This window comes from Pyxicephalus adspersus, chromosome 4, assembly GCF_032062135.1.
Source record: "Pyxicephalus adspersus chromosome 4, UCB_Pads_2.0, whole genome shotgun sequence".
Taxonomy (NCBI): Eukaryota; Metazoa; Chordata; class Amphibia; order Anura; family Pyxicephalidae; genus Pyxicephalus; species Pyxicephalus adspersus.
The window spans coordinates 19,464,968-19,488,944 of record NC_092861.1 but is presented as its reverse complement, the minus strand read 5'-3'; the positions used below and the strand labels follow the sequence as shown (position 1 = coordinate 19,488,944).

At 37.4% G+C, this 23,977-nt stretch overlaps 1 protein-coding gene across 1 annotated transcript in view; it reads right to left on the bottom strand.

The window, feature by feature from the left end:
* The window catches only part of NBAS (NBAS subunit of NRZ tethering complex), a 412,001-nt gene that overhangs the window by 79,128 nt on the left and 308,896 nt on the right, over positions 1 to 23,977 (bottom strand). Inside the window, exon 47 of the mRNA XM_072407518.1 lies at positions 13,573 to 13,662. Within this exon, the coding sequence (XP_072263619.1) occupies positions 13,573 to 13,662 (90 nt within the window). The remainder of the gene's footprint in view (positions 1 to 13,572; positions 13,663 to 23,977) is intronic.

Sequence of the window (23,977 nt, the reverse complement as noted above, 5' to 3'; positions counted from 1 at the left end):
TATCTTACAGTCATATGATTTTGAACATTTGTGCACAGATCAACAGAATGAAATATTATTGGACGGCATTTGCAAAACAATAATAAACACTGCTGAACATGACACTTCATTCGCATCTGTACACTATTCTTTATAGCTACTTAACTTACAAGAACATTGAAATCAGTGTTTAAAGGGCTTTAATCATGCATTCTTCCTTTGATCCTCCAAAGGTATTGTTTGTGGCTCCATGGTTGGTAAGAAGGGCTCATACTAGTAGATTTATCCAGTATCTGGTTGTTATTCCACCAGAGACAAATTTGTTCCAGAACCCAAAATAAGTACTTCTTCTACAGTCCAAGCGAGCCATATGGATTATTTTTGACTGTGATATTAAAGTGTATGTAAATAAAAATGGAATTTTGTTAAATAAAAGTTACAAAAACTACTTGCTGACCTTAACAATAATCTTTAAAACTGATAATTTCTTGTGTACCCTGCCTGAGATGAATGGCATTCATTACATTTTTCTCCAAGGACTGCAGAACTATTCTTCCCCATGGTATAGACAACTGGAGACTGATGGAATTGCAAAGTCCTGCCTAGCTTCTGTTGCCCTGATACTTAAAAGAAGTCTGTTACTGACAAAATACTAGAAAATATACATAGAAAAACTGAAAAAAAAAAAAATGAAAACTAATACATTCATCCCATCTAAGAACTTGTGGGCGGCAATGCATTACATATGTTCTGGGTTTAGCTACATTTTAAGCTTCTTCAGGAGCATGAGGAGTTCTATAATAGTAATATATGTGGTTTATAAATCCCAGCATAATTTGTTGGGGCTTCAAATAAATATAAAAAAAAATCACATTATGGAAGGTAAAAGAAGCCTAACTCCCAGGAAGCAATGCAAGGGGAATGGGGAACTGGCATTCTTACCAACATGATGCAGCAATTGTACAGTGAGCCCCAAGAAGATTTATAAAGAGTGATCTCTCTCTCTCTCAAATATATATATATATATATATATATATATATATATATATATATAAATATATTTATTTATTACATGTATTTAGCAGGGTGAATATTGTCTCCCAACATTCATATGCCCAGAATAGACATGGAAGCTTGAATGGAGAAGGGCAGATTTATTGTCATGAAATACCACCAGCAAAAAGAAAGAATAAGTTATTAAAAAAAAAAAAAAATCCAACTTAACTCTTGGGCAACTGCAGAAAACTGGTCATACAGATTTTAAAAGACTAAAATACGTACTACTTCTGTACCATTTGCAAAAGCTTTTATCCATACTTTTCTACATTAGATTACATCATACCATCAGCACCAGAAAGTATTTTCATCCCACGGGCACCATTCCTTTTTTTAAACATGTAATATGCCTTTTAAGCACTGAAGCAGTGGCATCTGTTTACTTGGAGTGCTAGAAAATGCATACCCCAGGTCCTCGCCGCGGGGGATGTTGTTTGCCAGTAAAGCAATTTGTCAGTAACTAAAAGTACAAATAATCTCCATTTTAATGAGGAAAACACAAGACAGACAATAGATAAAGGTGAGCATAAAATGTCAACTACCTTAATGTAATTTAAACAATGACATTTCAATGATGCACCTTTCTAGATGTGCCAAGACAGACACCAAAGTTGAATATGATAGAAAAGTTAACTATGTGTTAGTTGCGTATGAAGTCCATTGTTATTACTTCAAAATAAGACCTTTTGATTTTTAACTGTAGGAGGAACCATTCTATATAGCAATAGCAGATGCCTGAGTTTCTGACACCTAATTTAAATGTGCCTACAAATGAAATAAAAGATGTGCACTTAACAAGCTGATTATTCTGGTGACCTTGTCTGAGCATTTAAGGATAACAAACAGAAGCACTGTATATATTCAATAGTTGTGTTTCAAAAAAAAGGTAATGTTTAACCTATGATCAAGTAAATGAACATCACAGTTGTACAAAAGCAAGTTAAATTACCTAAGAAAAGACATACTGATTGAGTAGGCTAAAAAGTTCTGAAAACTGTTTATACCTTCTTTTTGGAAATAACAGGTACGTAGTCAAGCTAACTTCAAGAAAGCTAGAACTTTACCTACTAAAGGACCCATTAAAAGTGTCACAGATATTAGTTGATTCCTCTACAGGCAACAATAAGGTCAACACATAAATCAACTTTTAAAGCAGGTCTTTTCAAAGAGAGACCACAAACTCCTCTGCATGTCCATCTGTCACAGATTGATGCAGCCCTAGGGATATGTGCTCCCATTAGCTCCTCTTATCCTAAACCCTTTTCAGCCAGCAGCTCTGCCCACGAATCTCCTGGTTCTCAGCTTGTGTCTACTTCCTGCCCTGTACCATGTTACTTCTTGCATACAGTCTCCTTGAAAGGACTAGTATTCTCAGCAGACACATTCCTTTTGCTTGGCTTGTGACGGTAGAAACATCATCTGAGGTTCCTCAGCTAGAGCACTTCTTCTAGGGGTAGTTATTGGTACAAAAGGAAATACCAGGCAACAGGAAGTTGCCTGAACAAGGAGATTCTAGTGTCTGTTCCCAGGGCTCCTGTGGGTGTCTCCACCAGCTATCTTGATTAATCGAGACTATGACTTGGCCTCATGCACTACTAGTGCATCTTGTCTCTCTGTCTGGTACCCATTCCTGGCTTTGTTCTGACTACCTCGGCTTGTTTAACTATTTTTTTGGCCTTGCCATTCTGTACCAAGCTTGAACTCGGCAATAGTCAGCTGTCACCAGTTAAGAGCAACAACCTGGGCAGCCCCTTCCAAAGCCAATTACCGCTTACGAAGGGCACTGGTGAAGCCATGAAGCCAGAGGATGGTTCCAAACGGGCTGTTGAAACTGAAGGTCCACTAAACCACGGGAAAGTTCTGTGATACCATCTCAAAAACAGCATGGAAAACAGGATAGGAAATAATACTATTTTCACCATTTTTCAGAAGACACAACAAAAATTAAGTAGTAACCTCTCAAAAAAGAATGCAAAGAAAGTTGTCACAGAAACAAATGACCCCACTGAAGTTTTTTTTTACATGCATATTATTCATTAAATGCATATTATTCATACCATGCACAGGACTGTGTATGCCTATGGTGGTATGTATGTTCTGATTTGTAGTTTTCCCCTTTTTCCTAGCATTCAAAATATTCCATGACTGTACAAAGCAGTTTACACTTTTACATGAGTGAGAAATGTTTACTGCAAAGTGAAGGTGAACCTTTGCCGAAATACAGGATTTAGTGGAAGAGATATGGAGCTAGACCAGCTGTTTTTCACAGTAGTCAGAAGCTTCTGATGTAAAGGCCAAAATGATTTGTGCAATGTGAAAGCGCCTGCAGGATCCTAACAGCCAAATAAAATACATGTCTGATATTAGCACTTCATGGAAACAAGACTTTACTTCAGGATGAATGAAGACCAAGGAAATTAAACAGAGACTACTAGCTGCACTTGGGAACTCCAGGGATTAGTGGCCCATGCTTCTGCTACAAAAATGTCTGAATAGTCATTTCATAAATGATGGATGGATACAACCAAGTATAGTTGAAGTCCCAATAAATCTCCTTGACTGTGGCTGGTTTACTTAAGGATTCTTGTCTTCTGCAAGTCACAGAACAGTGTGCTGTAAATCACTAAGTTTAAATTGTTTTACTGAACAATGGCATCAAAGAATTACATGGGATGAAAACTTTGTTTTGTCAACATGTCCCAATTAAATATGTGACAAAAAAACTGATTTAGAAAAAGAAGGACTGCTTTACTACAACCAGTCTGGAATCATACCTGTACCACTACAAAAACTTTCATGGCCCCCTTTGCCACATTTGGTGTAGTCGTCCTTTATTAACTAACCCTCACTCACATCACCACCATTGAGAGTGCAGACGACCTAAGCACAAACAGCTTATACCCACTTCTAGCCTGAATCTAATGCTCTCACCACTGATATAGACCAAGCTGACGCCTTATGTTTGCCACAGCCGTAAACATTCCTTTAGGGTGAGCATTACTTGACCGGTGGAAATCATCAGGAATATGTTTATCTAAAGAAACAAATCTAAACTCTAAATGAATTTCAGACTGGCATAACAGTACCCTGCGATGTGCTGATCCCCCCAACTTCACAAAGGATATTAAGGCTTTAAAGTAAAAATAACAGTGAGCTCCTCCATTTCTTTTATTAGTTTAATTGCCCTTCTGAATGTTAAACTAACCGGTCTGTAGTTCCCTGGTAATGACTTTGCTCCCTTTTTAAAAAAAATAGGAACCACATTGTCCTTACGCCAATCCATCGGTACCTTGCCAGTAACTAAAGAGTCTCTAAAAATTAGAAATAATGGCTTTGAAATAACCAAGCTCAGCTCTTTGAGGACACATGGATTTAATCCATCAGGTCCTGGTGCTTTGTCAACCTTTTTTACTTTACATAAAAGGGTGGACAACGCAGAGACTCCCGGGATGCCTATGTCATGCATTCCAGGAGGCTCTTGCCTGCTTCTTCTGCACATGGGGCAGAAGGGGAGTTTTTTCCACTTAGGGGAAAGAGATCCCAATTTCATGCATGCACAGTAAGATCAGTTTTCTTTTTTTTCCCCTTTTCAATGGCCTACGTCACCTGATCTCGCACCTATGCAGTGTGAGATCAGGTGACATAGCAAGAAGACCAGAAAAGAAGACAGATGGTTAAAGATGGGACAAAGAAGAATTTCAGGACAGCGTGGGACCGGATCACGGAAAGGTCCAGTGTCATTGAGAGATCTGCAGAATTAAAAATAAGTGTGTTTTTTTTTTCCTTTAGTTCCACTTTAAACAAATCAGGGTAAACCTTAACAATAAAGCACAATAAAAAATGCCATGCTATGTAAACTTGCTGTTTTGCAGCACAATCATTGTGAAAAGATTCTGTAAAGCTATGTGCTTGTTCCTAGTTACAGCAATTTATGGAAGGAGGAATAGCTCCTCTTTTAGACCACAATCCCTTTGTCACTTTTCCTTAATAAATATCTCTCCTTTGGATCTGATGTATAAATCTGTATTAAAACATAAATATCGGTTAGCTATTACCACCACATCCTATAAATTGTATATTATAAATTGTGTTGCTCATTTTCTAACACTAGTTTAAAGGAAAAAAGATCAAAGTCTTTACAGCAACTGGTCAACATTTGTTAAATTTGTTAGAACCATGTATGTTAGAAAGTAGTTGCTATGTGAAGCAGAATTATTAAAAAGCACCAGCATGTGCAAGTAAACGTGTTTGGAATCCAAGCAGATGTTGGCTGACCATAAAAGTATAAAGGCCTTTTTTTACATGAATTATTGATGATCTGCTCTATTTTTTTCCCCAGTTTGGAATGATAGAAGTACAATTATGGATGAACCAAGGACATCTAATTTGGTAAAATAAATTGGTTGTGCAAATGCAACTATTGTTTCCAAATCAGAGAGTTGGGTAAAGGTGCGTACACACTTCCAATTTTTATCGTTCCAATCGAACGACGAACGATCGATTGGGCAAAAAATCGTTCGTAAAAAAGTAACCAACGACGCCGACGAACGAGGAAAGTCGCTGGAAACGAACGACCGGACCGGCGGATCGGATTGGACGACGATCGTTGAACATCGTTCGTGTGTACGGTCGTTCGTTGATCGTCCATGTTCAGAGCATGCGTGATGAACGAACGTCCGTTCACTTTCCTGTCGTGCACATAGTTCCTCTATCGCTTAAACGATCGTATCTATTGTGTGTACAATATCTACGAACGATCGTGTCGTTATCTCTATGTGCAGGATCGGTGCTATACGATCGTTCATATATATCGTGCAGGAACGTTCGTCGTTCGTTTTCCGACGATAATAATTGGAAGTGTGTACGTAGCTTAACATATAATACTGTTATCTTTTGGTGTAGATGATCCTTTTGATATGGGAGAGTAAATGTTATATAGAGGGTGAGTGTTAAGCTATGTACACACTTCCAATTATTATCGTTGGTAAACGAACGACGAACGATCCTGCACGATATCTGCGAACAATCGTATAGCACCGATCCTGTACATACAGATAACGACACGATCGTTCGTAGATATTGTACACACAATAGATGGGATCGTTTGAATGATACAGGAAGTTACGTGCACCGCAGGAACGTTCATTCATCACGCATGCTCAGACCATGGACGATCAATGAACGATCGTACACACGAACGATGGTCAACGATCGTCGTCCAATCCGATCCGCCGGTCTGGTCGTTCATTTCCAACGACTTTCCTCGTTCGTCGGCGTCGTTGGTTACTTTTTTTACGAACGATTTTTGCCCAATCGATCGTTCGTCATTCATTTTGAACGATAAAAATTGGAAGTGTGTACGCAGCTTTAGACTTGCAGGAAAGGTTAGTGCTAGGGTCACATCATTTGGTGTTTATCAGGTTCTCAGAATATTTAAATTTAACCTCTGGTGTAAAACAACACACATTAGATTTCAGTTTGCCATTATTTCTTCAACAAAAATGAAGCCAGAATGGAGAACTCATATGTGAAAAACCTCATGAATCATTAGCTTGTAGAACCTCTTTAGCAGCAATGCGTTAAAGTAGTTGTTTTCTGTATTACTTTATTAGTTTCTCACATTGTTGTGTAGGAATTTTGGCCCACTTTTCTTTACAAAATTGCTTAATTTTATTGAGGTTTGCAGTCGATTGTTTATGTACAGCTTTTAAGGTGTCACTACAGCACTTCATTCAGGTTAAGCTCTGGACTTTGTTTAGACCACTGAAACATCTTAGTTTTCTTTTTCAGCACTTCTGTTGCAGAATGAAAAACTCCACTTTGGTATACAGAGGAGTTCAAGTTTACTTAGTGACTAAGTTGCTAAGGTCCTGTGGTTGCAAAACAAATCACAATCTTCACCCCTCCACTATTGTGTTTGATGGTTGATATGAGGTGTTTGTGCTGATATGCTATGTTGGATTTTTCACTAAAGCTGCACTGTGTATTAAAGCCAAACATCTCCACATTGTTTCCAAAGTCTTGCAGTTTGTTCAGATCCAAATTTGTAAACCTAAGTCATGCTGCCATGTTTGTTTAAGATAGAAGAGGATGTCCCTACAGCCCTTCCAAACAAGCCATACTTGTTCAGTCTTTTTGTAATTGTACTGGTGAGAACTTTAACATCTGAGATGTAGCTCTTGGAAGGTCTGACATTGCTGGGATGTTCATTCCTGGGAAGATTGGCAAATGTCTTGAATGCTTATTTACTTGTGAATATTCTTTGGCACTTTGATTATCTTCAAATTGTATTAAAATGTATAACCCTTCCGCGATTGATGAGAAGCAACAATTACTTTTCCAAGATCACTGCTACTGTCCTTGGTATTGTGTTAACATACACCAAAATGCTCCAGACCAGTAAACTGCCAAAACTTCTTCTTTTATAGAGGTGATCTCACACTTGCTGATGAATAATTAATCAAGAGCATTTGATTGGCAGCACCTGGCTGCTACTTACCTTTTCAATTTCCATGAAGTAGTGGTATACTTAATTTTTCACACACTGCTTCTGCATTTTGAGTGAGTCATTGTTGAAGATGACACTGTGTAAAATGCCATGTTTTGTTTATCTGATGTTGTATTTACCAATTTTGTCAGACCTGCTATGGACCAGATGAGTTTTTTTATGTCCTGATATGAAAAACATATAACTAAAATAGGGTGCATTTTTTTCTACATAACTGTATACATTTTAGGATATCAAAAAAATCTAATTATTCTTTCAGTGGGGAAAATAGAACAACACTTTACACAGGCCACGTTACATTATCTTTTGATTCATTCAAAATTAAAAGGCAGATGCATGTAAGCCATTTTACATTACATTTACAACTCCACCTCACTTGCCATTTCCTAAAAGCACCAAAACCTGATATGACAAATATCCCTTTTTTTGGGGAGTTAGAGCTTCATCCCAGATTATCACCACTATACACATTGTATGTCCCATGTACAGAAACTAATTTATTCAGATAAATAAGACTCAATGAATAATAATGTCATTGAATACAATTCTTCAAGCATAGCCAGTGCTTTTTCAGGCAGTTTCAAATTTGAGAGCTGTAACTCTCAATCAGCGCTAAGACTATAGTTTGTATGCCCTATTCTCTCTCATTGGCCAATCACAGAACACCTTTAGCAGAATATATTCTAGATTGTCTTAACGGAATAGGAACAGAATTAGAGCGCCAGTTGTGCCAGGAATATAGTATTCCTATAGAGTGTCCAGGAAACTGAAGCATTCTAGGCATTAACTGTTACCTAGGGAGAGGTAATTTTAATACACATTTGCCTTACTAATAAATACAATTTTTTACCTGGAGTCCTTTTTTTAAATAACACTACTCACCTATGCCTGTGCCATCAAAGGACGTCACTATTTTCCTTCTTCTTTTTATCCCAAAGACCATCTTGAATGGCTGTGCTGGGATGATTTCACACATGTGCACAGTAAGTTTTTCATTCCCAATATGTGCAAAAGAAGCTGGTTTTCCAAGGCAACCAATGCCGAGCTGCAAAATTTGATAGCTGAGCGGCGAACAGATAAGTGCAATTATTTCAGAAGGAACATCGCCTGTCCCTTCTACAATAAAAACCTGCCTGAATTGCCAAAGTTAAAAGTGGGGCTTTAGTTCTCTAGTCTCTGCTCCCATTAACGTTACCATTTCTTTTTTCATTTATAAAGAAAAATTCTATGGCCTATGGTAATTCACCTTGTTTTGGTTCTGCAAACTGCTTTGAAATTACATAACTGATATCCTACAACGATGACATACTTTCTGTAAAAAAAAAAGCAATGCTATGCCAGAATCCTGATAAATATGTAAAAGATCTAGATAAAAATGTCACATTTTCAATTCAAGTTGTTAGCAGATAAGCCATTGTTCATTGAGACTAATCAGATCTCGTTTTAGGCTGAAGTGTCCGGAGTGTCAAGGGATATTAAATCAGAAGGCAGATCATGTTCAGAAAGGACAAACACAGTAACAAGGCCTCTAATTGTGTACATACTTAGAAAACGCTCTGACTTAATATGTGTTCTGAGCAGCAAATGAATACATTGCCTATACACTATTGATGAGATCAGTATTACAAATGTACTGAAATATTAAAATATCAATTTACACAAAGAAGGAGCAGCTTTGCAGTAAAATGTAATTATACTGAATACTTCTATAGCTTGGGGAAATCTAGATGTATGATGCAGTCGAGTCCTTGCGTTTCCATGCTGTAACTTTTTAAAGAGGTATCAAAGAGGGTTTCTATTTTTTCGCATTGAGAATTTCTCCCTTAATTTGCAGCCCAAAGCTAAGAGGCTTAACAAAATTAGTTGAGGGATGTCTGTAGTCTGAGCCCTCATCTGTAATCAGTTCTGTCAAGTTATTATTATTGCTATTATCTTGTATTTATATGACGCTGACAGATTGCATAACACTTTACAAAGTCCAAAGTGGTGTCAATAACTGTCTCACATTCTAATGTCCCACCATAGTCATATATCATTAACACAGTCTAAGACCAATTCTGAGGGGAAAGCTTATTAACTAACTTTTTATTATTTTTTTTACACTTTTTCTTATATTTTTGGGAGGAAATAGTAGCGCCTGGAGGAAACCAATTCAAACATAATAAATCCTTGCAGATAGTGTCATGGCTAAGATTCAAACCTGGCAGATATAGCACTACAAAGACCTGAGTGCTAACCACTGAGCCCATTGTACTGCCCGCAAAGTTGGACTAAGTGCTATGGCATAAATTGATGCAGATATTTGTACAACTGAACAGCACCCACCCTAAAAAGCAAACCTTCTTTATGGAGATCATCTTAGATAGGGGCTTGGATATCCCATAACCACTTCCCTTCAATGTATTGAGCTGTAGGCTATATATAAAAAAGGTCCTGTAAACACACAGATGTCAGAAGGGCATATATGTTTGCTGCTGAGGGCAAACATAAACCAGGCAGCCATCACTGCTCCCCCATTTTCAATGTTTTTCAATGTTAACTCTTCAACACAAAATTTATTATAAAGTAAGGTCCTGACTTTGTGATGTGAAAGCTCAGGATATTATACAGAAATAATAACATGGTAATTGTAATCCAGAGCTGTGGGAGTGCACCTAATTATCATTATTACTATTATTATTAATAAACAGGATTTATATACCGCCAACATATTACACAGCGCTGTACATTAAAGACAGACGGGTACAGACAGCGACCCAGAAAAGGACCCTGCCCAGAAGAGCTTACAATCTAGGAAGCTTTATGTATGTTTTCACTTAAAGCAGAACTAAACTGAAAATAAAAAAATAACACTAATCTTCAATCCTATACATTCCTCGATGGCACTGGACCTTCCCTCGATCAGGTCCTGTGCGTCATCCTAGAATTACTATTTGGGTGCCGCCATCTTCAATCTTCTTTACCGGTCTTTTTGGTTCATCACCCGATCTTGCACTGCACAGGTGCGAGATTGGGTGACGTAGCCCACTGTAAAGGGGAAAAAAAGAGACGATTTCCCTGCACATGCGTGAGATTGGCATCTCTTTTCCCTTAGTGTAAAAAATGCTCCTTCTGCGAGATTGGGCATGCGCAGAAGGAGAACCCAGGGCCTCCCAGGATGCGTAACATAAGTAGGCGCAGCGATCAAGACTTAAAGGGGCAGTGTTGCTTAAAAAAGGGTGTTGCACTTAAGAATAAATAAATAACATTTTCCTTGACATAAAAGGGTTGTCTACCCTTTTATGTAAAGTGAAAATGTTGAGTTTAGGTCCGCTTTAACTGGTATATATATATATATATATATATATATATATATATGGCAATTGTTAAATGTAATAGGTGGAATATTGTTATTATATGTATATTCTTTTTTAATGTTTGTAAAGAATTTGTACATTTTTAACCTGTAGTGATTCCATATCCATAAAAAAAATCAGAAACTGTCAGAAACAAATTTTTGTATTGGGTTAATGCATTTTTGCTTGGTTAAGACAGAATTTAGTTAGAATTTTGGATAATTGTGTAAATTTTGTAAAAACGTGATGCCTGTGTGCTTTTTTCCCTCCTGTACAGTGTTTAAATCACAGAAAGGACAAGTTTTATTTCCTTGTTCAGACCAGCTTATCTAGGACAACGAGCAATGCAGACGGGTTTTCATTTATTTTCTTTTACCTGCCCTTGTCTATAAAAAGGACATAATAAAAGTTGTTCTTGTCACAGAAAGACACCGTGTCTTTAAAAAACTATATTGGGGTTATTTTATGTGGCTGAAAAATACAGCACCATGCAAGGCTAACTTTTACTATTAATGAGAACAATGCATACTGCCATCATGTTACAAGGATGGGGTGTCAGGCAATACACGGAGTGTTTGTGCTGCAAACACAACCTGGAAATGCAGAAAGCTGTCACTTATATATACATGTGACATTCTAATGTGTATACTTGTTTTATCTGCAATCCTGACTTGATACAAGTACATCTGTGAAATGTGTCAGACACGCTGCAGATGTAGAAGGCAATCTTTGTCTCAGAAATTACTGTGCAGGGAATTTCTAATGGCAAGATAACAGGAGGAAAATAACAAAAAAGCAGACAATACCCAACCAACTAAGTCACTAACAAAACAAAGTTCAGACACAAAGCTCTTTTAAACAGCCTCTTAAATATTTAAAGGGAATCTGTCATTCAGAGAATACTCAACCAGTCTGTACATCATGTCTTGATAATATTTGTTTCCTGACAATCTGATCCCCTTCATCAGCAGCATCAGGCACTGTTAGAATCCTTATTTTAGTCAACACAAGAATGTATTGATGCATATGGATCTACAATCACAGCCAGACAAACAGCATTTTCACAAGCAGGTTAGTCTACATAGGACCTTGTAGTACACAGTCTAGTAGGACTGTGTGAGGCATAACATGACAGTAAGTTATTTTTGTCACAAGAAGAGGTTCACTGCTTGTCTTAGTAGGTGAAGGAAATACAATATTTTGAAAACATATCGAGACCAAATGATATTTCAGTATTGGGTAGGAAATGGTTTATTGAACTACTCTCAAAGGGTCCTATTGCTAAATTTCAAATCCTTGTCTCTGAATCCTTGCAAAATGTTATGTGTGTCAATCTTTTAGAACTACGCCACCCTCTCGATTGTTTAGTTTACATGTGTTAAAAATAAACATTCTGATAAAGCAGGGTGTCTCATGGCTTGGCGGGGAAGGTGGGGTATATATAGCAACCAGGCTAAGGCGTTATTTATTCAATAAATGTCTCCAAGAAATCTGTACTGTAGACAGTTGGCTTGTGTCTGTGTGAAAAGCCGGTTCTAAGGGTGCTGGAGCACTAGCTGGGCTAGCTGGGCTAGTATTAGTTTTTTTGTTTTTGTTGCACATGTCTTGATGCAATAAAGCATCCAGGCAGGTGCCTAAAGTTTGTTCCAGAATTTCTGAACTGCTGCCAGCCTGTTCCTATGAACAAATCCCCCAGCAAGCTCACAGGAGGAAAAGAAATGACAAAGAAATATGTATGTTGATCTGCTGCTTCTCTTTACAGTTCATTTATAGGTTGGGGGCAGAGAGAAGACCTAATTGCATTGCCTAACTGTAGTAGAGAAAAGTCAGCTCTTCAGGATAGCTGCGCTGTTTGAACAGGCCTTTGCAAATCTCATGACTGGCTAGGCAAAATACAAAATTGTGTCCTGTGTGAATACAAAAAAAACAAAAAAAAAAAAAACAAGTCATTTGGGTGGCACGGTTGGATCGGTGGTTAGCACTCTTGGTATGGAGCGCTAGGTACCAGGTTCAAATCTCAGCCAGGACACTATCTTGCAAGGAGTTTCTATGTCCGCGTGTTCATGTGGGCACTCTCCCACATCCCAAAAGAAATGCAGTTAGGTTGATTTGCTTTCCCTCAAAATTTGGCCTCAGACTGTGTAATGAAAAATGACTATGGTAGGAACATTGTAACAGATTGTAAGCTCCTTTGAGGGTAAGTCAGTCAAAGGAATATGGTTGGCACTATATAAATACTAGTTATTAGTAATGATGTGTATCTACTTTTTGTGTAAAGTTCAGTTTTTGGGAAAAAAAAACTAAAACAGAGTGATTTATTAACAGAGCTTCGGTAAAGCTTGAAAACACCAGCAGATTGCTAAAAATTAAGTTATAAAGATTTTGGTGTGGTTGGGCTTAATTTTACAGGTTGATGGGAGGGTGATGTCCAAAACCTGAGCTTACAGAAAAGAATAAAGCTTTTCTTTCACAATGAGGGTCATGTTTCTTTATTTGGCCACTGGAAGCAAATGCTGCTTTATTCTTTAGAAATATTCAAGGAGATGTCAAGCTGCAAGTATGGGCATAGACAGTATAGAGAGTGTTTGGACTGTGAGTAGAACATGGCATAAGCTAAGCCTTAAAAGGTTTTATTTTTATAACCAAGAAAACCCAGAGCAAAACCAATGACACAAGAACATTGCTTGTACTCACCCTCTCTCTATGCTCAGGTGCACTTCTCTTACTATGTTCTCCAGCACCTTTAAGGGCTCTTTAATGGCATCAGTATACATGTCATCACCCCTGAAAACACAAAAATGTATGAATGTATAATACATTTCTGACAACAGATTATCACTATTGCTTTAAAAATTGCCATGCAAATCTAAAATAAGGTTCCATGGTAGAAAGGAGGTAATGTGTTATGATGTTGGTGGTCACTTACAGATCTGGAGTTCTAGTCTGGTAACTCAGGCATATATTAAAAGATTAGTAAACTTAAAAACTCCATTCCATGGAGCCTACATTCTTCTGTGCCCTGATTGTGGGGAATGGGGAAGTTAAATTGCATGCTTTTCTCAACTAACCACTGAAGCCAGAAGAAAACTAGCAACTTATTACATTACAACAGAAGCCACCTACTATTCTCCTGTGCTATATCTTTTAACAAGACTAGTAAGGTAAGTATGGCGGGGTCAGGGGATATCCTTTTCTAGGAAGCAGTTATTTTATTCTTCATGTGTTTTACAGCTTTTTTTCCAATCTGGAAAAAACAAAATTTTTTGTATGCATATGTTCATTAAACATTTGTTACTTGTATTTTCAAAATTACCTAGTATCAATACTTGTACTTTAATTGACACTAGCACTTCCTGTCTCAGAGCAATCCTCTACATAGCAGAGCTATGCAACCCAATCCTGCCCCTGTACAAAGCATTGGTCAGACATTATCTGGAATATGCAGTCTAGTTTTGGGCACCGGTTCACAAAAATATGTGATATTGTGGATTTGGAGGGATCTCCGTTGAGAAGAGACCTTTAAGGGGGAATATGATCAGCCTGTATAAATATATAAATGGTCCATATAGAGAACTCTCTTCCCAACTATTCACTTTAAGATAGGTACAAAGAATAAAGGGCACTCTTTGTGTCTGGAGGAAAAGAAGTTTAAGTTCCGGATAAGGAAGGGATTCTTCACTGTAAGGTCTGTGCCAATGTGGAATCGGCTCCCAGGAAGTAGTTTCTGCAACTACTATAGATTGCTTCAAGTAAAAGCTGGATGATTTTATAGAAGCACAGAATATAATTTGGTATTCAAGTTTTAAAGTAAAGATAACAGAGACTGTTGATCCAGGGAACATCTGGTTGCCTCAGGGGATCAGGAAGGAAATTTTTCCCCTGTTGGGGAAAATTGTACCAGGGGTTTTTGTGCCTTCTTCTGAATCAACTATGTCTGTAGGGTTTTTTATCTGGGATATGTTTATTTCCCCAGTGGTTGAACTTGATGGACATACATCTTTTTTCAGCTTATGCAACTATGTAACTAAGAGCTTAAAATAAAGGAGGAAAAAGCAGCACTGATAATCAATAAATTGCACTACTCGGCAAAGAGACAAGCTCATTGGTCTGCCTCTTCACCTGACCTGTCCAATAACAGCCAGAAGGCAGGGACAAGACTTGGTTGTGATGTTTAAATGCAGTAGAAAAAAGTCAGGTGTCTAAGCTAAAAGGGCTTTGTGAATAAAAGAGTTCCTCATATGAATTTCTTTGTGTTTAGCTGTTTGATTGGAAGCTAAAAAGAAATACAGAGTTCCCTCTACTGGCTAATGTACAAATTTATATATGCAAAATATAAAAGATTCACACAGCAGCATGTACAAGTCACAAGCACATAAAAGGCAGTAAAACAAGAAAATGAATAGGATAATAATAAAGTAATAATTAAAATGATGTGATCACTGAAAACACCCTACGCTTTCCACCTTACAACCCTGTTATATATACATTCATTTGGTGGTATGATGTACTCTTCCATGAACTTGAATATATTCCCTGTTTTTGTTAAGAAAATCAATACAAATTCCTTATGAAATAATGTTCCTTACATTATGTTATAAAGTGTAAGCACATGCATAAAAGTCATGATCATGTAGAGAAGGTCAGATTGATGACGTCAGGTCAAAATCAGTTTATTTCAATAAAAATGTAATGAAATCACATTCAGCGCATGCTTAGCAGTGACATGTATTATCAGACCATTCCAGACAGATGTCATATTGTGTTTGTATTCATTGTGTGGGAGAAACACTGCAAAATTCTTTATATTCCAGCACTATTATGGACAATAATGACAACATAAAGGGCTCCTTGGGATAGCATAATCTTACAGATAGCAACATTTAAGGCAGTATAAAAAAATGATGGCTTTAAGATAAAGCGCACATATACTCAAATATTCGATTATAGAGACAGTGAAGGCAAACAGCTACATAGAGAAACTGAATATAGATATATGAAATGTTTTAGCTCTTAGATCAAATGCCGATTGTGTATGTAAACCAACTAATTCAAATCGCATAAGTTTTAGTATATTTTAATAAAATAAACTTTTAAATATTAGTATATAAGTATTTAAAAAATAATTTGTGAAGCTTTGAAATCTGCGGATTTCATTTTAATATTCCCTGATGGTCCAGCCATGGTGGTCCATGTCCAGGCACTAATGGAATATATAGATTGGAAAGAATCACTAATCATTTAATGGCCTCTATCCTGTTACATGTTAACTAATCTTTATAAATCTTTTTTTCAAAAAACAGATATGTCTAAAAATAATAAGTCTGTGTTCAGTTACTTCCTGCTATAGGGTGATAACACTATTCACTACTCCTAGTTGCTCTCCAGCATTGTCACCCTGTCCTATGCACTTTCATTGGAGACTATAGACGAACTGACGTTGCACAGTATTGTTATTATTAGCAAACTTGGACGGAGAATTGTCATAAAGCTTTTACATGCATGTAGACAGGAATTGGCTGGATATATACACATACACACACACTGGTCATTGTTTACATACAGCATCGTAAACTCAGACTGGCAATGAGTTTACAATGCGGTTACCAATTCCTCATGATAGGGAGCCACTGCCAGCCACACTGACAATAAATGGGGGCGGCAAAGAGCCACAGTAGTGCTCACTGCGGTCAGCTGTCAAAAAAGCACAGGCTGGTTTGTTATTGAGTGTAAATGACCAAGAGGCTGGAAAGGTGCCAGTCGCCGCAAACCAAGTGGGATTGTTCAATCCTAAGGCAGGTCTGACCCTACCCTTATGGTTTGCTCTTATTGCCATAATTAAACTAAGCAGTTACCTCCTCTTTGTGCCTACTTTCAACTACTTGACACCTTGGAGAAGTCATAGCCATACTTTTGTGGGTGTTTACGTAGCACCATGGAGAGGTATGGTTTTTGTACTGAAGGCTGAGCTTGTTGGGAGGAGGTTTTAAGGGGGTATTTGGAGTGGGAGACTTCCTTGGCTTACTACATAAAGAATCAAAAAAAAAAAAAAAAAAGAAAAAAAAGGAGGGATTTCAACCAAATCCAATTGTGTTTAAAGATGACAAGGTCTTTGGGGTGGCAGAAGAATGATTAACAGTAGTAATCCAAAAAGGTACTGCTGCAAAAAAAAAAAATGACAGTCTGAACAAGTCCTTTATATCAGTCAGTGAGGAGATCACAGTGAACGAGTTTGTTCTACCTTGGGCTTCATATACATGTAAGATGATTCTCGTCTGAATATCGCCTCAGGGCTGAGAATCTGGTGTGTGTACAGAGCTCGTCGACCGTACAACCAGAGGAACGATCATAATGGAAGTGAAGGGGAGCGCAGCATGGTGCCCCTCCATTGTTCTGCATTGTTCATGCATTGTGCAGTCTTTTGTCGTTGGAAAGGATTGTGTACCCAGCCTTAGAGTCAAGGTCAGATTTACCAGGAAAGTGTGGAACTTTGGAATAACTTCACAACTATGTTGTTACTTTTTTTTGTTATGTGTTAAGCAAAGTGGAGAGACACATTCAAGGAACAGCGATACATCCATTAAAAATACAAAGAAACACATTCCATTTCATTGGATTCTCTTAATGCACATTAATGCACTTTTTTATATAAATGTGCTCAGCTTCAAAGCATATATGTGAACAAGCAACACAACAGTAAATAGGATTTCTACTTAAAATGTGCTGGATGCCCTAGATAACATCTGCATTCAGACTTTAAGGGCACAAACTTAACTCAATCCTGACTTAAGCTGAACTGAAGGTATAAAAAGACAAAAAAAATAAAAAAATCTGAATATATTGTTTTTTAACCTAAACAGTGTAAGTACATGAATTTATATGGTTACAGCCTTTTACATTTCTTTATAACAAAGCTTAGAGGGGTGTAAGGTAAAGCAGTACAAAGAGTCAATTAGCTGTGCTGCAGATAGGAGAGAACAGAGTAATAGAAAGAAAAGCAAATCAATCTGCCGGTTATCAATCCAATGTCAAATTACAGGCTGGGGAGATGACCTGTAAAAAAAGCAAAACTGAAGATCCTCTACCAAGATAAGGAAGATAAAGACGGCGGCACCATACGAGGGAATGGGGGGACAGGTGAGTAATGCTAGTTTAGTTCTACTTTAAGGTAGAGAAAGGCTGGATTACACTATCCCCCTTCTCTTTCACAAATCCTACCATCATTAGGTGTAAAAATACCTGTAACGTTTGTACTTACCTCCCCAGCCATATTCTGCTTATAGCTGGGGTGACTTGACATTCATCCAGATAGATACCAGGGAATGCAAGGTAGAAGAATTCGCAGAAGGCACTTCTATAATCAACTAGAGAGGCCTCTGGTGAGATTTTGGTTCCTCTATGCTCTATATTAGTAATCCTTCCCAGAAGGATCGTCATGCCCAGCAATGCAGAGGATGAGGGGTAAGAATTGTATAATTCTAACTTTTGTTCCCAGATACATTTTCCTCCTGCCTATTTGTAAAGCTTGGTAAGTATTTTAGTGCATGGTCCGCTGGAAGCTGCAAAGATTAACTGTGCTAAGATTACACCAATCCATTAATTAAACATATACCGTTCCATTTGCTATCCTAATTAGCTGAATTTTGTAAAGTACTTGAGTTACCAATTTTCATTTTCTGATCAATTTTCATATCAGTAATTAAAAAAAAATTAAAAACACTGCAGACCACATATTCTGCCCTTGTGATATTTTATTCTGGTAAAAAGTGATCCGAATTGTAATTGAACAGACCATTTGTGTACGGCATAGTATTTACCAACAAGCTCAATCTATCCACATTCACCCAAAAATCTATCCCTTATGGGATTGGCTGATTTTTCTTTGGATCCAGTTGGAAATTAGTGTGCATCATGCCCTAAACAGTCTCACTGGCTAAGACCACATGAGCTTCTATGATTCTTTATTTGTTTTGAAGACGCAGGAAGACAAATCCGCCAACCATCCCCAGCTTCCTCGACTTCCTCGCACTCACTGTGTTTATGAAAAGCATAAAAATAGTTCAGTGATTCCTGTAATGTCGGTGAACTTTACTCTCCATCTATAGATAATATTAATATGTGTGTTTTTTCCATCTCTGGCAGTGCACACTTGGCATGATTTTAAATGCATATAAAAGAGATTTTTCTGCACAAGGCCAGACAAACAACAAGCGCTGTTCTCCCCGCCGTGACTGACACATTGAAGTGTTTGCGTTAATGGCTGTCATCAATATTCTGAAGTGAAAATTTCCAGCTACTATATATTTCTGCGGCTGAAATCAGCCCGGGGAATGTTACAAAACACGCAATGTTTCAAGGGCTCATTTCCATGTGAAAGAGTGATGAATAATTTAGCTACACAGTAACAGCTTCCAGCGCATAATGAACAAGAAATCTCGATCACAGACTCATACATGTAGACATGTTTGTTTGCTCTTAAAGAGAAACAACTGACAAACAGCTAAACTCAGCTTCAACTGCCAAAAACAGTTCTTCAGCTAATCCAGTCTTATGATAAACGCAGATTTGCCACACTGCACAGATTGTAAGGTGAAATCACCTGCTTGCTCACTGAACTAGGAATGGAAGTCAGCACACTGATGTGGTTTTTGCTTCTCTGATTCATTCTGAATGTTGACAACAGTTGTATAATCTACAGGAAAATTAACTCCTCTTGGTGCTGAACATGCCTGATTTTAGCTGTGCATGGAATTGTGGGTCTATAATAGAAGGATTTTTAATAATGTATCTAAAACATTTTTGAACCAACTAAATAGCAAATAAAGTTCCACTTTTTTCAAAATGCTCAATCAGGCAGGTTAATATTGCAGAAAGGGGGAGGTGATGTCCCCTTCTGCAATAATCCCTCCTACCTGCCTGATGGTTCTTGGAAACTGTAAAGAAAGTGCGAATACACATGCGCAGCTCAGATTTGCTTGCCAGGATACTCAACAATCCTGGCATCTCCTGTGCTTGCTGGGATAAAATGAATGTCCACAAGCCTGTGCAGGATTACATCATCCCAGTCTGCCCAATGAAGATGTCAAGAGATTATATCCAAGAGGAGAAAATAGCAGAAAGTTGTGGTGCCCTGCGATGGAACAGGGACAGGTAAGTATTGCAGGTTTAGTTCTGCTTTAAAGCGGAACTAAACTACAAATAAAAAAATGACACTTACCTTTAGTCCCAAAAATCCCTCGATGGCACTGGTCCTTCCCACGATCCAGTTCTGCATTGTCCTGGAATTCCTCTTCGTCCTGGTACAGAAGACGCGCCGCCTTCTGCTATTCTTTTCTTCCGTCTTATTTCTCTGTCATCTGATCATGCACTGGGCAGGTGCAAAATCGGGTGACTTAGCAGTTGCTAAGTGGAAAAAAAAATGTGCATGCGTGAGATCGGCATCGCTTTCCATGCTCGGGCATGCGCAGAAAAAGCAGCCAGGGCCTCCTGGGACGTATGACGTAGGTATCCTGCGGCGATCGAGGGGTAGTGTTGCAGGCTTAATAAAAAAAAAAAAGAAAAAAAGGTATTGCATTTATTGCAAAACAAAATGTTTACTTTATATGGAAGGGTTGTCTATCCTTCTATGTAAAGTATAAATGCTGAGTTTGGGTACACTTTAAGTCCCAGGACTTTTTTCTTGTTTTTGTTTTAGAGATGTCTCAGTTCCGCACTTCTTTTTAGTATTTACTATGCACCCTTATTATTCACAATGTCTTTTCATTTACATGAGAAGAATTGCACAAAAATGCATTTTCCTGAATTTTTCCTTAATACAACATTTAGCAACATACACACACAAATCAGCTTGCATAAACTATTAGCATAACATTATGAGATCAAGTCAGGCTGGTGAAGCCAAAAAATAGCACAGCAGGAACTTTTTTTACAAGTTCACAATTGCTAAAAATCAGAAAGACATTGCATTTATTTACATAATCACTTGTTACTCGAACGGTAAAAGCAAATGTCATCCAGATCATCCAACATCTTTGTTAGAACCTGGGGATTAATCTGAGGAGGGAATATGTAAATGTGTTTATTTAATTGGTCTAATTTTTTTTTTTTTTTTTTTAGACTTTTTCTATAGGGGAACAGCCCTGCAGTTATTAGCTAACATATAACTACTAAAGGCATAAAGGCAACATACAGAACTTCAACAGTTCTGCCCGAGTCTCCGTACTCAGAGAAGAGCTGAGACTATCCATCACTACCAGTATAAACACAATGAAGCATTGTGTTACTGTGACCTGCTACAAGAGCTCCCCATTGTGCCATTTTGATTTGGCATGAGTATCAATTTGTTGAAGAATTACTAACTGCAAAAAGTTAAAAAGAGGTAGTGAAAAAGTAAATACACAGCATGGGGAGCATTGACTTTTTTTCAACGTTCAATTGCTAAATCCCGCACCAAACAGTGCCCACTGGTGATATACTTTAAAAAAAAAAAGGAAAATGTTGAACCATTCTTTGGTGGCTTTGTAAGTGCAATTTTGATCCTGTTGAAAGATCCATTTCTGGTTCAAATTTAAAAGGATGGCCTCACAGTCTGGTCAAACACCCTTTGATTCCATGCATATGCCTTGTGGCCGCAAAGAAATCCCAGACCAGCACAATATATACGAGATGCTTTTCAGGAAATTATGTCTTCGATGAGCAAAAAAACATAATTACTTTTATGATGGACAGCTTTATCTTTAACTTGTCAGTTCATGGCACATTGCTTCAGAAGGGTTATGCAACGGAAAATGGCAAACCGTAGTATTGTTTGTCCTTTATTTGTTTGGACAGCAAAGATTTTTTACTGGAACATTACCGAAGTCAGCCTTTCTCAATATTTTTAATATGGGGAACCCTTTAAATATTTTTTGGGTTTCCAGGTAACCCCTTCTATAACTACTATATCCACATCTCACAATATATTAGTGTGGTAGTATTGAGAAAAATGTTACCATTTCAGATAACCAAAATGATCACTGGTGTCAGTGAAAAAGGGCACAAACTGTTCATTGCTCAAGGAACCCCTAGCAACTTCTGAAGGAACCTTAGTCGGGAAACACTGACCTAAATCAATTTGAATTGCCACAATCTTCTCTTGGTTGTAGCTGCATACATTTTGACATGATCTGTGAGTCACCCACAGGTTCTACTGTGCAATTTTGGGTTTTTTTGAAGACTCCCTTTAGCATCAAATGGCCAAATCTTGGGCTGAACTTACCATGCTGGACAATCCTGAACAAATAAGCAGTCACTTGAAATCTACGTATAATTTTCCTTATAATGGATGACCGATTTCAAAAGTTCAAAAGTGTCGGTGACCTTTTGGTGATTTTCCTAAATCGCCTTAGCCTCTTTTGTGTAACTGGATTCTAACTTCATTGATTCGAAAAGATATACTTACTTTTTCCACCTACCATATTTGCTAATTTCTTAATATGGATATAGATTCAAACAAATGGCTTGTGTAGCATAATTATATATATATATATATATATATATATAATATTATATTTTTTTTCCATAAAAGTGGAGTTTTCTTTGAAACTGAACTGAAAATTCTTTTTAAAATAGAAAAGAGAAATATCCAAGGGTGACCGGTATAAGCAATTTTACTATCTAGGTCAAACATGAGAGGACACCGGGACTGAAGGTAAATTCTACTAGTGGAATAGATGACAGGAAATGAACTGTACACATACTGTACTATGGTTTCTTCTAGAACAAGCTACATATGTAATGAAATCCGGGATAAATCAATCACCCCACTGCTATATAAAGTAAGAGAAGTGAAGACAGGACTTGCTGAGATCCCCACATGATGCTGGAAAAACAGGAGGCTACAAACAGCATCTCATCCAAAGCTCGAACATCTCGGCAGGCTGCAGTCTTCCCATCGCATTGTACGACCAGTATTCCCCAGATGTATGTTTTATGTGTATATTAAATAAAACATCTCATCTCTCTAGGCTGCTGGTGTGCAAACTTTCTGAAAGCCAAACAGGAGTTCTGAAGATGCTAAAAGTAAACTGAGTTTTTGCTGTGTTCAGGTAAGGAAAAACACTGCAGGAAATTGGCTATTTCAAGAAAGACGTTATATTGTCCACAGTCTGCTTGTAAAATCTTTTCTTTTCCAGTGTAGCTCCAGCCACATGTTCTATCTTAAAGAATTGCACTCTGTATTATACATCAATTCCCCCCTTGAATTTCCAGCTCTGAAAATAGGTTGTATGTCTGCTTGAAAACCCAGTTTAGGTTTTACAACTTTTTATTTCTATATAGCTCTGTATGTCAAATGTTATGATTTGTGGCCTTATAATTCCTTTGTTTATCAGTGAAAATGCTGCTTCAATTCTCCTGCTGCAGTGTTATGTGCTGGGACAACACAAATATGCCAACACAGACCTGTATTTCAGACAATGGTGGGTAGGAGGTCTGACCATGTCTGTTATATTACAGAGAGGACAAGATAAGACTTGAAGAATGGAGACAGTATAAAGTCTAACTGCATACATACTCCTGTAGCTTTAATTAGTCTTTAAATCTTTGTGTATGCACAGCACCCACACCCAACAAAACCCCTAGTTCCTGAAATATAAGATGTCAGAAGTTACATGTAAAAAAACTGAAGTGTCACTACAAAGGGGTCCCAGTTAAATAAACAGCATGTTGTAAGTATAGTGGATAACATTTTGGTATAAAAAGGCTAGACACCTGGTTTCTATAACTATATATATATTAATGTTTGTAAATTTTTAGTTTATCTATTTTTTTTACTAAATATACAATATATGACAAATGCATAAGTGATCGGATAGGTAACTATACGTTTGTAAGATGAAGAACAACATAGCAGCTTGTTTTCAAACTTTATTTGTGTGACTGACACCCGGTAAAAAAATAGTTCTCTGAATAAATGTCTTCTTTCTGCACAGGTAAAAATAAATTTATGTTTATATATGTTTTTATATTATAATATATTAGCAAGGGTCACTTTTAACTGACTAATTTAAATAATATATATATATATATATATATATATATATATTTTTTTTTTTTTTTTTTT